General features: G+C 35.7%; 3 protein-coding genes across 6 annotated transcripts; 1 reads left to right on the top strand and 2 right to left on the bottom strand.

Moving 5' to 3' along the window:
* Nucleotides 1-452: 452 nt before the first annotated feature.
* On the bottom strand, nt 453-2,379 carry LOC108470137 (scarecrow-like protein 23). The gene has a single exon (XM_017771373.2). It carries the CDS (start codon nt 1,901-1,903, stop codon nt 572-574), a length of 1,332 nt encoding a protein of 443 aa, XP_017626862.1. The 5' UTR covers nt 1,904-2,379; the 3' UTR covers nt 453-571.
* A 540-nt stretch (nt 2,380-2,919) lies between these two features.
* Nucleotides 2,920-3,747, bottom strand: LOC108470138 (60S ribosomal protein L27-3-like). Its single transcript, XM_017771374.2, has one exon. The coding sequence runs from the start codon at nt 3,564-3,566 to the stop codon at nt 3,159-3,161; it is 408 nt and encodes a 135-aa protein (XP_017626863.1). The 5' UTR covers nt 3,567-3,747; the 3' UTR covers nt 2,920-3,158.
* A 3,059-nt stretch (nt 3,748-6,806) lies between these two features.
* Nucleotides 6,807-13,359, top strand: LOC108469928 (uncharacterized). Of its 4 annotated transcripts, none has more exons than XM_053032050.1 (11): nt 6,807-7,029; nt 7,116-7,223; nt 7,398-7,459; nt 7,554-7,637; nt 7,751-7,782; nt 7,895-7,976; nt 8,224-8,452; nt 10,865-11,092; nt 11,367-11,659; nt 12,230-12,633; nt 13,070-13,359. In XM_053032050.1, exons 1-10 carry the CDS (start codon nt 7,006-7,008, stop codon nt 12,585-12,587), a joined length of 1,500 nt encoding a protein of 499 aa, XP_052888010.1. In that variant the 5' UTR covers nt 6,807-7,005; the 3' UTR covers nt 12,588-12,633; nt 13,070-13,359. The 4 variants fall into 4 exon arrangements, with proteins under 4 accessions (XP_052888010.1, XP_017626543.1, XP_017626542.1 ...); XM_017771053.2 differs by having other exon boundaries at nt 6,810-7,029; nt 7,110-7,223; XM_017771054.2 differs by having other exon boundaries at nt 6,808-7,029; nt 12,230-13,359.
* Nucleotides 13,360-14,355: the final 996 nt, after the last annotated feature.

Below are 14,355 nucleotides of genomic sequence, written 5' to 3'. Positions count from 1 at the left end.
TAAATTGCTATAAAATATATTTTTTAAAAGTTGTAATTATTTTTATATTTTGATTTATAATATAAAGATCTTCTTAATTTTATTATTATTTGTTTTGTTTTTCTAAAATTAATATAATATAGTCGATTGAGTTTTGACGTAAGGTTAATTGTAGTGAAACGTATTATCTTTTATTTAAGAATTAAGGAAAGATTATGGATAATTTTAAATATTATATCATTAAAAAACAAATATTAATATTAAGAAAAGATTAGTATGATAAAAATATTTCGGTTGTTGATTAGATTGAAGCAAAAATGTCGGACAGTGCTAATTATATGTTGCTCATTTGAAATCAATTTTGTTTTTAATACCTAACCTTGATTCAATACGTTTACTAGTTTATTTTTGGCTTTAAAAAATGAAAATGAAAATAAAAATAAAAATAGTCACAAAAGGAATTGAGAACAGAGTTTGTTTCTCCATAAATTATTATGATAAAAAATCCTGAAAATTGAGGGAATATATTTTTATAGGTTTGGAGAAATATTTTTAGAAAATTTAGATACACAAAAATAGAGAACAAAGTATTTTAATCGGACGGCTGCCAGGCGGAGGCAGTCAACAAAGACAGATCTTTCCACCCTAATTTGAGGCACCCATTCTCTTCCAACAGGGTGTACCCTTTCCAAGGGAACATCCCCAGCAAAAGGCTTGCTTGGGCTGCCGGGTTTCCACCCAACGACACGGTTTGGAACCCGACCCGTCTCAACTCCTCACCCCATCTCTCCACTTTAACCTCTCCCGTCCTCTTGGGCCCACCAACTGCCACGATGTTCCTAATCTCGTTCCCGAACAGCTGCTGCTCCACCGTGTGCCTCTCTAGGCTGTCCACACTTAACCCGTCCCCCAGCGCGTCGAACAACGCGCTGTAGTAATGCAATGCTTCCACGAACCGCCCTAGGAAACTACCCCCGTGGCTTAAGTCCTGTTCCACGATGGTGATTAATTTCGGCTTCAACAGCGTCAACAATCTCAACGTCGCCAAATCACTCCCCGTTATGTCGTATAAGCAATGATGCATCCAATGGACCACCACCGCTTCACTTGACCGGACTCCCAGTTGGCTCAGATCTGTTAAATTTCCGATTTTGCCCTCCAGCGGATGGAACTCGAATGGTAACCCTAACGATGCCGCGAAATCCGCCAGTCTTTTCCCGGTCAACTCTAGGAGCTCCGACGAGGATCCGAACCCCGTGATTCTCATCGATCGGATCTTTTTTGACCGGGAGGCGAGGATGTGGAATAATCCTGGCCATTGGAGACCTTGCATGATGTCGAGATCGATGACGTGGACACAATCCTCACCACTCAATGCTTGGAAGATGGCTTGATTGGCGGTGAAGTGAGAGAATTTGACCAAAGGACTTATCGAATTGTAAGATTGCAGAGCATTGAAGATCTTTTGGGACTGAGTCAAGGTCAGTGATTTGTTATCCAGTGGAGAATAGGTTCTTAAGCTAGAACTCACCACGCGTGCCTGCAAAGCGTGTGCGAAGTACGCGCCGACACGTTCGGGAGATGAACCGAACGGAGAAGAGAGTTGGGATATTTCAGGTAAAAGATCGGTGGCGTCCTCGAGGTTATCCATGGCGACGCATTCGGCGCATTGGAGCAGGAGACCTAAAAGCCTTAACCCTGTAGACTCACCTTCTATCACCGTTTCGTCATGTTCATTGGCGGCAGCTGCTTTGTCGCCGGAGGAGTAGTTAGGACGCTTGTTGGAAGGATCATCAGCAGTGGAATCTTCTCCGGTAGCTGCGGAGACGTCTCTTTCGACTCGCTTTGACTTCATGGAGGAGCTAGGATTAGAGCTAGTAGTGTTGGAACTGATTGGAGATTGAGGAACTAAGCTTTGAAGCATGATCGGTTAAGAGAGAGAGAAAGGAGAATAGATTCGAAAGGTGAGGAACTTTTGGGAGAAAAGGGACAAATATCTTTTGAAGAGGACTAAGAAAAGTTCTTCCTGTACAGAGTTTTTTTGCAGAGTTGTGTCAGAGATTGAAAGTTGCTGGGCCTGTTTGGGAGGTGAGAAACTGAAAGAAAATTTCTATCATCAAGGAGAGAAAAAAAAAGGTAGATAACTTTATCTCTTCATTTACTTTTTTAAAATCAATTTTGTATTTTATGTGATGATCGTTAGGTAAATGGGAGGCTGTCGTTAAGTCCGTTTGATTAAGTGGCTGGATTAAGAACTAGAAAATTAAATTAATTAAAGCTAAAATGAATCGTCATTGGATTTGGGTAAAATTAAAGGATGAACATTTTGTCTTTTATGTTAGGACTTAAAATATTTTTATTATAATAATACTTTATAACTTATGGTTTCATCGAAGCTACTGGACTTTATAGAACTTTATTATTATATTAATATACCAGAGAGAGAGAGAGAATAATACAGTGTAAAACTTGGTACATTGTAACTGACAAAATAGTACTCAACTTGGCAGACGCCAGTAGTACCACTTGGTCATGTTACGTTATTATCCTTTAATTTAGGTGTAAGACATACGAATTTAATCTTTAATTTTTATGATGTGGACGTTATATTGCCGCTTTGATGTTGACCATGAATTATTGTTGGTATTGATGACGTAAATATCTGTTCTTCATGAGAATTATATTCTGTTCGTACCAAGGTTTAAAGGAAAATGGCCAAAATATAAAAGTGACTAGGGATAGGGAAAGATGATCTTTATTCTATCAAGTTACGATTTGATCTCAAGTTAAAGTAAACATTACCGTTTAGTCTACAATTTTAGGACCACCACGTTGATACCTTTCGATTTTTTTCAAAAAAAAAAAAAAAATTTTATTACTGAGAAAATCTGATGAAATGACTAAATCAGGGAAAATTGAAGTGGAACCAGAAAATCGAAGTTAAACATGGAAGAATTGAAGAGCGTAATTCTCTTAAAGGTACAATACAAATGCAGCAGAAACAACAAAGTTCAACTCAATATAGCATCGATGATGATACAAAAATGGCCAAACAACGAAGGACTCGAATTCTCAAGCTTTTTTTCCGTATCGATCTAAGGCTGAATTTAAGTACAGCACCAAGAGAAGTGCAAATGATATAAGAGGTTCTACGGAAAATGTTAAAAGGAAAGGAAGACTTAAAACCTAAGCTTGGTAAAGAACCACCTGTTTTTTCCTGTTTTGAACCTCTCTTCCAACCTTTGTTTGATAGTCTTACAAGTGGCTACTTTCTTGTCCTTGGTCTGAAGCGCGTCGACGGTGACGGTGTCTTTCAAGTCGACGTCGAGGGTGTATCGTGTGGGCATCAGGTGCTGGTAGTTCACGAGCTTGACGAAGCACTTGACGCGCGATTTCTTGGCGGTTTTCTTGGCGGAGTCCTTGAGGATGACCTTGCTCGGGTACTTTTTTATCCCCGCGACCAAACAGTGGCCATAGGGACGGTCACGTGTGCCGTCGTCGAAGGATTTTACGATCACAGCTTTGCGTCCGGCGTATCGGCCTTGGAGGACAATGACAGCTTTGTTGGGCTTTAGAAACTTCACCATGGCGACGGCGGCTTTGATTCTCGCCCTGGCGCAAAACCCTAACTCGAGAAAGGAAAAATATTAAATGGAAAATGAGGTAATATATAATATGAGTTTAGTGAAACCCTAGCATATTGGGTTTTATGGGCTTTAAGTATGCACAGGTGGATTTGAGTCTTGTGTTACCTTCGATCATTGGGATATTCATACTCAAATTTCGGATTTAATATACTTTTTTTTATGGTTAGTCTGATCTTGTTCACATGTATTTAATTGGTATCTGGCTTTTTTTCTGAGATTTAGTCTATACTTAAATTTGTATCTTATCCCCTAGGTTGGTATCTTTACACTAACACTATTAGTTTATATTGACATGACACTGATAATTAATCTGTTGGTGACTTGTGGTAGTCTATTAGTATGTCACGTGATAAATATAAACTTCAAGAATTAAAAAAATTAAAAACATATAAATTAATAAAAAAAGGTAGTATATTTTTTTCACATCAAGAATGAACCTATCAAAAGTTTACTCTTTTTTTATTAATTTATTTATTTTAAATATTTTTAATTTATGCTCATCATGTGGCGTACTAAGAAGTTATTACGTGTCACCATCAGATTAGCCATCAGTGCCACGTCAGCATAATCTAACAGCATTAGTACGAAGGTATTAATTTGGGTGATGGAATACAAGTTCAACTAGGTACAAAAAAATAATTCATATACTAATTAAGTACTTTTGGACAAGCTCAAGGGGTAAACTATGTATTAATCCTTTTTATGTAATTTCTTAATTTAACTTTAGCTTCTTAACCGCCTAATGAAATACTAACACAAGAAAGACATTATGTGTCTAAATCCACTTAAACTCGACAACTCGCAATTTTCAATAGCTTTGAATATCATCAATGTTAGTTGAATTAGTGTCATGTTAACGATATTGTTTCTTTTTTTAGAAATATGTATGGATTGATAAATATACTTAAATATATATATATTCAAGCTAACATTTAACTTGAAAAGTTGATGTTAGATTAATGAAAAAGATATGATTAAAATGATACTTTAATTTAAAATTTTAGGTGGATTTTTTGAAAATTTAAACATCAAATCAAAATTTGGTTGATACAAAGATTTGATATTGAAAGTTATGGGTGATTCTCATTGTTGTGGTGTCTAAAGTCATTTGTGGCATGTGGGACAATGATGGTGAGATCAGAGGGTTAGGAAAGAAGTCGAGTGTTTGTGGAAGATTCAGACCTGATCTCTCTTTGGCGATGAGAAAGCTTATATAAATGAGGAAAGCTTGATGTTTCTCCCTCAAAATGATGCCTTACCATCTAGATTTAAGGGTAGTGTGATGGATGGCCATGCTTAGGGTCTGCTTGAGTTGACTTGATAATATCAAATATAATTGGTCTCAAAATTGAGAAGTTGGTGCTAAAAAGTGATGGAACAATGAACACTTTTACTTCTCGAAGATTTTCTTAAGATTAATCTCAAGCCAGGTCCTCCTTCACCTTTGCAAGGTATCATCCTGCTAGGGGTTTGATCCCTTCCTTATCTTCTGTAAGGTTGTTTAGTTTTTTCAACATAATTTTTTTGAGACAAATTTCTTTAGGATGATTTATGTAAGTGCAACAAATTTAATCTACAACCTGAAGATATTTGGTACAATTAATTTTTATTTTAAATTAAAAACTTTTATAAAAAAAAAACTTATTTTAAGTTATCTTTTTTTTGGTTGAAAATAAAAGGTGGATTTAGTACATGACTAAAATACCACTAAAGCTAGAACCCAAACGACGCACTTGCATCGAGCTGTCAATATCCTTAGCTAAAAGCCTTCATACATATGATGGTGGATCAACCAATACAACCAATTAATTCATTCCACCTCCTATTGTCTTTGCTAAGTAATTATCAACCTTATTACTTTCTATTGTATTACTGTTTGTTGCAAAGTTGTTCCTAATAGTGTCAATCAACAGGGCATTGTCGCTTTCCACCTCAACCTGTCTGAAACCCCTCATCTATGCTAGCTTCAAGCCTTCAAGGATAGCCCGAGCTTCAATTTGGAAGATGCTAGCCATACTTGTTACCATTTCAAAACCCACCAGCCACCCTCCCCTTGATCCTCCCAATGCTCCTCCTATTGCTACCCTTTGTTTGCTTGTTGACATCGAGCCATCAATATTAACCGTGACCCATCCCGATTTAGGCCTTTGCTAGTATTTTTTGTCCTTAACTTGCATGCCATTTGCTCTATGCTACCATTATTTCCAAACAATCTTGCCTATGCCGTAGCCGAGGCTATCAAATCCTAGCTACTCCTGCTAGCATTGTTGAAGATAAAGTCATTACGATTCTTTTAAAGAAACCAAGTGACTATTGCAAAAAATGTCGATCATTTTCCTCCATCAAATTTTAATTCCCTTTTGTTCGTGATATTTCAGTGAATCCATCACTCAAATGTTAAGCTAAAAAAAAAAATTTCAATTTTACCTAGGAATCAATGCTTTCCAAATAGATTAAGCAAATCCACAGCCTTTTACTATGTAAATTGCCGTTTCTACATGCCAACCACAGTGTTTGCAAAAGGGATCGATGTCTTACTTCTCTTTTTATGTTCTCATTAGTCAAAAGTCTATTTCGAATAAGCAATCATAGAAAAACTTGCACCTTTTTAAGTGCTATAACTCTCTAAATTAATTTGTCACACCCAAAAAGTGTTGATCTACTAGTGTTAAAATGATGCTTATACATTTCTATAAGGGAGAAATTCTCTGCTGACAATCACCACCAAGAGATTTGATCAGAACCCGAATCCCTCAACGGTGTGTTTTGCAAGCACATATTCGGACAATAATGTCTCTTGGCTTTGAATATTAACTTTTCAGCAGTACACTCGATTTTACACAAACCGAGACTGGAGGATGAAGTGATAAAATCCAGTCAAACAGAATGAAAGGAAAAAATGCTTTTTTTTTCAAAAAAATAAATTAAAAATCTGAAATAAAAAATACTTCAACAGTCAAATTATTTAATTATTGCCAGTAACTTTATTTCCTTGGGAAAAACGAACTCCATAAAACAAATATTATAAAAGTTTAAAAAATAAGAAATAAAAAATAAAAAATAACTTGACTGGATAAATATAGATATTTCTATTAATAGAAATAAATTAAATGTCCTTTACTTTAATGTTTTTTGGTCACAACAAAACAAAGAAAATTACAATTGGGGGAAAGTTGAAAAAAGGAAAATAAAGTACAGCGTAACTGCTGGTCCATGCGACAAACCTAACAGCCCACTGTTTAATAAAAAAATAAAAAATAAAAACACAAAAACCCAACTAAAGCAATATTTCTACGAAGTAAATATTGTTTTTTTTATTTATTTATAAATATTCTCAGCTGAAGATTAAAGCGTTTTTTTCCCTCGGATTCGATCTTCCATGGCTTCAAATGGCGCTTCTACGGTAAATCCTTTTCTTTTTTATTTTTTTAATAGTAATCAGAATTGGAATTGATTATTTTTTTTAATTTTTATTTGAAAAAGGAACAGGGAGTTAGGGATGCGACGGAGAACAGTTTGGAAAAGATCAAACGGCAGCTGGCCTCTGGCTCTGGTAGGAACTTGCTACAAGGTCCACTTCTCAAGCGATCTGAAACCGTATGATCTTCCTCTACTCTTTCTCTCTCGTTAATTTTATAATTTGCATTTACAGTACTAAATTCGAGCTAAGTTTCGATTTTTATTTCAGCTATAATTTTCATTTTTAAAAAAATTTAAAATTTCAAGAAATTTGGGTGATTTGGTTTATGTGATGTACATTGGTTTTAACAGTTGAGGAAATGGAATGAACGTTGGGTGATATTAGACCCCACAACAGGGAAAATGGAATACAAGTAAGTGTATTTGTAGGTTCTTATTCCTTGTTTTCTTTTTGAGATTGAAACTAAACTAGGAATTCTGTTGTTTTGTATTTTTTGGTTGGTTTAGGACTAGGAGGAATGAGCCAACTGTTAAGGGAATCATGACGTTCAATGAAAACAGCACCATTGCCATATCTCCTGTTAACTTTCAGTAAGTGATTTTCTTGTTTCTAATTTGGTCTATTGGTGGTCTGAGACCCTTGAGTCCCTATTCTTTGGCTGAGAATTGTTATTAATATATATTTTTTACTTTTTTCACTGCAGTGGACTTCCAAAGTACGAAGGCTGCTGTTTCTGTATCCAAATAATTTTCGAATGAAAAATTGAAAAGTTTTAAGGGTTTTCTTTTTTATGTTATGTGGAAAATCTAGTTGCTAAACTTGCATGCTTCTTAACAATACCATTTAGATATTGGGACTCCCCAGAAAAATGACTACTTTCTTTGTGCGGAGACTCCTGGTGCTGCAAGAGCTTGGGTATCAACTTTACAGTAAGTTAGCTTTTTACTGTTCTATTTTCTGTTATATACATGTATATATATTTATTTCTTGTTAAGTTTGATTGATTCCGTGTATAACATAATTCCTATCACTTTAATTCAACTTGTCTGAAGATGATGGCTGATACTATCTCCTGTCATCTGAAAAGAATACGTGTCACATAATTTACTGACTCTTTTCAGACCTCATTTTTCATATACCTTGTTTTATCCTCATGTTTCCGTTTGATTGTTGTAGTGCAACGCAGTTGGTTCTAAAGGCCCACAAAGAGGCTGTCAATTCCTTAAGTGGGAATGGTTCTGCAAAGTTGGGTACGGTTGCAACTGTAGTTGCTGCTGCAAATTCAACAGCCAGGGAATGTTCTAAAGAAATTGAAGCGGCAATGCAGATATCTTTGAGAAATGCCTTAGGATTGGTGACAAATGTACCCACCGATGGTCCAATGGATGACCTTACAATTATGAAGGTATGCTATCAGCAGTATCTCCTATTCTTGTGTTTATGGGCTGTGATTTTAGGTTATTTGAAGATACCAGTGTTATACGTAGATTGAGGTCTTATTCTCAGACAGAGCAGGTTGAAGCCTCATTTACACATGCAACTTATTGTAAGAGCATGTTTGAAGTGCAAAACATTTACGCCTGATAAGATAACCTTTTCCATAATGTTAGGAGCTGCACTGGTGATGCTTAAAATTTTTGTCATTTATTTACAGTCAAATTATCCTTTTGTATTTGACATTGTGAAATGTTTACTATTATTTTATCCATTTAGCAATCTAGTAGATTCTCATGTAAACATGCTCTTAGCAGATTGCTTCTGTCTGGCATTAAGATTAGGTAGATGGAAAAACCCTAAAGTTCCTACCCTCAGTTCTGCTGGCTGTACTTAAAGTAACTGGATTGATTGATATATGCCTTTTTATTTGCTCCTGAGGTGTGGAGTCAAATGCTTCTCTTGCTAATTGTCAGGTTTGCTTGACTCCAGCTATATAGCATGGAGGAGACTGTTTTGCCTCAGAATACTTTTCTGAAATGGAATGACATGGCTAAGAAATTTGTGTTGGATATTACAAATAATTAATTAAGAGAAATTATTTCAGTGCCTTAACCAAGATGCTAGTAGCTTATTGTTCCCCCATATCTATCACCTTTTTCTTGCTCCCATCTTTGGCCATGAGCACATATAGGAAGCAATATGATATAAGTCAGAGAGAAGATATAATGTCCGTGATTATTCTACTATTTCTGAATTATTTTCCATTGATGGATAGGAGTAGTTTTAATGGTTGCACTTCACACTGGAATTCTTTCCACAACATAAAGCTTTTACTGTTGAATATGTGTGAATCTGCACTTGCATGAGTGTACAACATCAATGCAGATGTCCGCTGGTGCATGAGCACAATTTTGCAGAAAAGAAAATACTGTACTCTGTACTTTAATGGGCACAGCTTAGAAACCTGTGCAAGCTACTGTGGCAGAAATTTTGTTTTAAGCTTTTCTGGATGGCTAATGATTCATCTTTTTCAAGGTCTAGAATCAATCTCATTTGGTTTTCTGTAACATAAGAAGTACTCCAATTGTTGTATTGGGCTGTACAGTTTTCTTGGCAAGAGTTGACAGCAAGTTAATCTTTCTATCCCTTTCCCTTAGAAAGCTCATGACTAACTCTGAGCTGCCTATTGATCTCTATTGCTCTTTTATAAGTTAGCCAATTTCTGGGTTTGTTTCTTTTCCTTTTCCAACTGAACATCCTTGAACCAGAATCCAATCTCTACTCTTTTTGGTTGATTTTTGGTATTCCACATTTTTTAAATTTATACAAACCATGATGTAACAAATTTTCACAGCCATATTGAATCCTTGTAACCTAGTCATGCTTACATTTCTGGGTGATTCTGCTTTTTAGGGAGATACACAGCTTTCTGGTTTTCCATCTTTGCTAAAACAAAGGATTTATACCTTTACATTATTGACTTCTTGGGATCATTTGGCATGCATGACACTCCTATAAGTTAATAGGTTTTGGCATTAGTATTTCTTCAATGAGATTATTTTGGCTTAATGAACTTTTTCTTTGCAAGCAATCATAGCAATAGCATCCACATATTATGGAATTGAATACTTGTTGAAATCTTCATGGCAAAACTTGTGTTATTCCCTACGCAAGTTAGTTGGATAGCTTCAAACAATGTGAAAACGTTGTGGCAAGCTTGGTTGAGATAAGAGAACTGTTAACTTTTGGAAATTGGATGTGTGCTTCTACTTAGGTGTTGTAACTTGCGGCTCGTGTTGGTGCAATCAAGAAATCCTTGCTATCGTATTATGCCAAAATTGATGATCCCCTCGAGTTACATGCCAATTAATGCATGGTTGTGGTCCATTTTACCATTAAATAATGGTTGTGAGCTAACCAAATAATTGTTATACCATTAAATGATGGTTTCTCATAATTGTTAATTTAAATCTATTGTTGGCAGTGTATTGGGAAGATTGATGGTATATATTTAGGTCCAACTATTGCAAAAGTAACTCTAGCTGACACTCTTGGGTCATGGTCCTGTCTTGTTATAGTTATCTAGATTTTAATGTGTGATAATAAGGGCCAACTGTGGTGCGCCAAATTGGAGATAATGATGAATATCCTGATAATGCTGATACCTAAGAAAATTTTACTCCAGTTTGGGCCTTTGAGCATGAAAAATGATCTTGTCCTGGGTTGACAGCTATTAAATGGATATTATGTGTTGTTTGTGCTTCTTAAGCAGGCTTTTTAACTCATTGACTTGTCTCCTTATTGAGGTTAATGCTTTGTTAGTTAAAAGTATTTCGTTCTACCTAAATTTGGTTTTCTGAGTGGTAGCTAAATCTTGTAGGAGACACTAAGAGTCAAGGATGAGGAATTGCAGAATTTGGCTCGAGATCTTCGGGCCCGTGATTCAACAATAAGAGAAATAGCAGACAAACTTTCAGAGACTGCTGAAGCTGCTGAATCTGCAGCATCTGCAGCTCATATAATGGATGAACAAAGAAGAATAGCTTGTGCAGAAATTGAGTGCTTAACAAAAGATTCAGAAAATCAAAAGGAAGCTTTCATGTTAAAGGTATGACTACATATAAATTGTCATTCACATCTTATTGCTAGCATATTGATCTAATGGAGTCAATTGCATCCCAAAATCATATATTTTGGCCTTCTCTCATCCTCCTCTATTGTTCAAATCTAATTCACTTAATGTCACTAACATTGCTTTTCACATTGGCTTTTGAGAAGTCACTTTCAATTGTCTTGACCTGGGCTTTATGATTCCAATGTGACATATATGACTTGTAATCATAGTAAGTTTTGTTGTAAAGTCATTTCTTTGTTGTTTGTAGCTGAGGGAGTCTGAAGAAAAGCTTGGGTCCCTAAGTAAAGAAAGAGATCAATTGATTAGGCAGAGAGACACTGCCATGCAGGAGGCACATATGTGGCGTACTGAGCTTGCAAAAGCTCGAGAGAGTGCTGTGATATTAGAAGCAGCAGTTGTGAGAGCAGAAGAGAAGGTCAGAGTTACTGAAATGGATGCTGAGGCAAGAATAAAAGATGCAGCACAGAAAGAGGCTGCTGCGGTGAAGGAAAAGCAAGAACTTCTTGCTTATGTGAATGTCTTACAGGCACATCTCCAAAGGTTTGATGTCTTATTTTTTAAAGAATTTTTCCATCCTTAGAACTGTGGCTTGTAAATTCATGCACTTGATAAACGACAGGAAATCTTTGAAAAACTTAAGTTCTAGAAAAAGAAGTAATTAACAAGAGGAATTAGTTTTATATTATACCATGCACATCAAGTAATACCAGAGAAAACCTCAATATCATGCTTGAAAATGCAGAAGTCTTTGTGTGTTTTCACATCATGAAATCATATGTTTTGTGGCCATCTGGGCTCAAGGTGGTATGCTTGGATAGCAATCAAGGTTTGAGGATACATAAAACATTGTGTGCATTGATTAAATTAAGACAAAATCATAGGTAGAAGAGTAAAAGTGCATTGATTAAATTGTTTCATATGGTAACGAAATACTCTTGTTTTTTCCCCTCTTTTGGGTGATAAAGCCATTTTCTCTCCATTTACTTGTTTATAGCTTCTGTATAACTTTGTTTAGTATTGTTGAGGTATTTGTTGTAGAACTGAAACTAGAAACATACATATGCTTGTGAGGCTACAGGAGTTGATATTGTGTTCTATTTTGATTCACAGACAACAGAGTGACACAAAGCAAATTTTTGAGGAGAAGACCGAGTCTTCAAATACCAGTAACAGTCCTCCTGATACGAAGAATGTTGACTTGTCAGAGAACGTCGATAAAGCTTGTCTTAGTGTTTCTAGAGCAGTGCCGGTGCCAGGGGAGAGCGTAGTCCGCATGGCAGTGGATCAAGTCAACATCCAACCAGTTGGTGAGGGTGAATGGAGTGATATTCAGGCAACAGAGGCAAGAATAGCTGATGTGAGAGAGATAGCCCCAGAGACAGAAGGAAGCAGCCATGACATTTCCGTCGATAACCAAGCAATCGATAAGCACCACGAGCAAGGAGCAAGCTCTTTCCGCCAGCCTTGAGAAAGCATTCCATAATACAGATGCTTCCGATCATAGGGAACTCAAGGTAGGTGAAATGCAAAGAAATCTTATAGATATATTAAATTTTCATCCTCCCTCTCAGTTCCATAAATTTAAGCTATTAACAAACTGTTGGATGTTGTTGTGGATGCTAACCATACTTGAATACAAGGGAGCTTCTGAAAAAATAAAAAAAGTACATAGAGCCTTGTACGGATTGTAAATTTAACAGTAGTCTTAAAATAAGGTCCATGATTTATGTTTTTCATGTTTTGGTACTATAGAGGTCTTAGTCTAGTCTGGGATTATAGAGAAAGAACTGCAGATGATGGGATTGGAACTCTGAGCCTATTCATGTATCAAGTGAGTTAAGTTCGGGGTTCGATACTTTTGCAGCAAAATGTTACTGCAGTGGTCTTACTTCTAAAACATTGTTTGGTATTGATAGACCATTGTATGATTTATATGTCCTTTTATTTCAGTGATTTGGGCTTATATCTTCAAGCTGCTGATTTTAAGCTTAATAAGGAGTATATTATAAGCTGGAACATCCCATCCCATGGACCATGTTTGTAGATGTCATTGTGTTTGATGATAGGTTCTGCCTTGTCACTGCAAAGAATTTTATGTTAATAGTTTTTAAGGTTGAAAATATAATTTTATTATTTTTACTGTTGAATTTTATGTTAGAATATGGAGATTGAGGTATAATTTTTAGGATCATTTTTTAATGTTGGAAGCGGAGAGCCAATAACGTTTGCTTAATTTAAAAGGTGGTGTATCTTTTATTTTTCTTGTATTTCTTTTATCCATCACACTTGCAATTTATTTATTTATTTATTTCCATTTTTAATTAGGCAAAGTAGAATTTTGGGTCAACTCAATTTGTTTATAAAATTACCTTTAAATATATCGACATTCGAATTCCTACAATAATTTTTCCTATTTACAAGAATGCCACCTTTCTTGTAACTAGAAATTATACAATTAAAGTGGATATATATAATATATAGGGGGTAAATTGCTTAATTGATTACCTAACTTTTAAAATGTGTTTATTTTGGTCACATCCAAATTCATCACCTGTCGTTAGAAATTTTTTTCATTTTAATCGCTAAACTTTTACCCCATAACCACTGATTTGGCACATCATTTGTTGATCAAATCCAATTATAAAATACTCAGTCAAACTTTTCCACCAATCAAAATTTCCTTTTATTCTTTTTTTTTTTGGGTCATATTTCATTCTTCTTCCTTTTTCCCTCCCAAGCCCTTGCTTCCAACACCAGACTCGGCCTGCGCACCTTCCTTCCGCCCCTTTGCAAACTTTTTTACTTCGACAATTTCAATCATTGAGAGCAGGGAGCAAAGGGAGTCTGGTGTTGGAAGTAGGGGTGTGGGAGGGGGAAAAAGGTTGAATTAAGGAAGAAGAAAAAGGATACAAGAGAAACAAGGCACACCGACTATATGTTATTGTTGCTTAAAATGAGAATCGGAAGGCAGGTCCAGCATCAGAGAGGAACTATGGCCTCTTCTATCTTAATGGTTTATAACAGTAGAGTTCAGAGTTATCTTCCTGAGTTCATCAGCTCGCCCAAATAATGTAAGAAATCATCTCTTGGTTTCACAATAACTCAACCAAGTTGTTTAAATAACGACATCTCTACTAATTGTATTTATTTCCATTAAATTTTACTCAGACTTATCAACCTTCAAATTTTAATTTTATTCATTAAAATGCTTTTGAATTGATTATTTTTATGTTAAA

Source organism: Gossypium arboreum, chromosome 8 (genome assembly GCF_025698485.1).
Source record: "Gossypium arboreum isolate Shixiya-1 chromosome 8, ASM2569848v2, whole genome shotgun sequence".
NCBI lineage: Eukaryota > Viridiplantae > Streptophyta > Magnoliopsida > Malvales > Malvaceae > Gossypium > Gossypium arboreum.
Note: the sequence above shows the minus strand (reverse complement) of the source record. Positions and strands in the feature narration are given on the sequence as shown.

Coding starts and splice junctions, on each gene's coding strand:
- LOC108470137 (XM_017771373.2), bottom strand. CDS start 1,903: ATGCTTCAAAGCTTAGTTCCTCAATCTCCAATCAGTTCCAACACTACT.
- LOC108470138 (XM_017771374.2), bottom strand. CDS start 3,566: ATGGTGAAGTTTCTAAAGCCCAACAAAGCTGTCATTGTCCTCCAAGGC.
- LOC108469928 (XM_017771053.2), top strand. CDS start 7,006: ATGGCTTCAAATGGCGCTTCTACG. Junction 7,783..7,894: donor GTACGAAGGCTGCTGTTTCT/GTATCCAAATAA, acceptor AATACCATTTAG/ATATTGGGACTCCCCAGAAA. Junction 8,453..10,864: donor ATGACCTTACAATTATGAAG/GTATGCTATCAG, acceptor TAAATCTTGTAG/GAGACACTAAGAGTCAAGGA.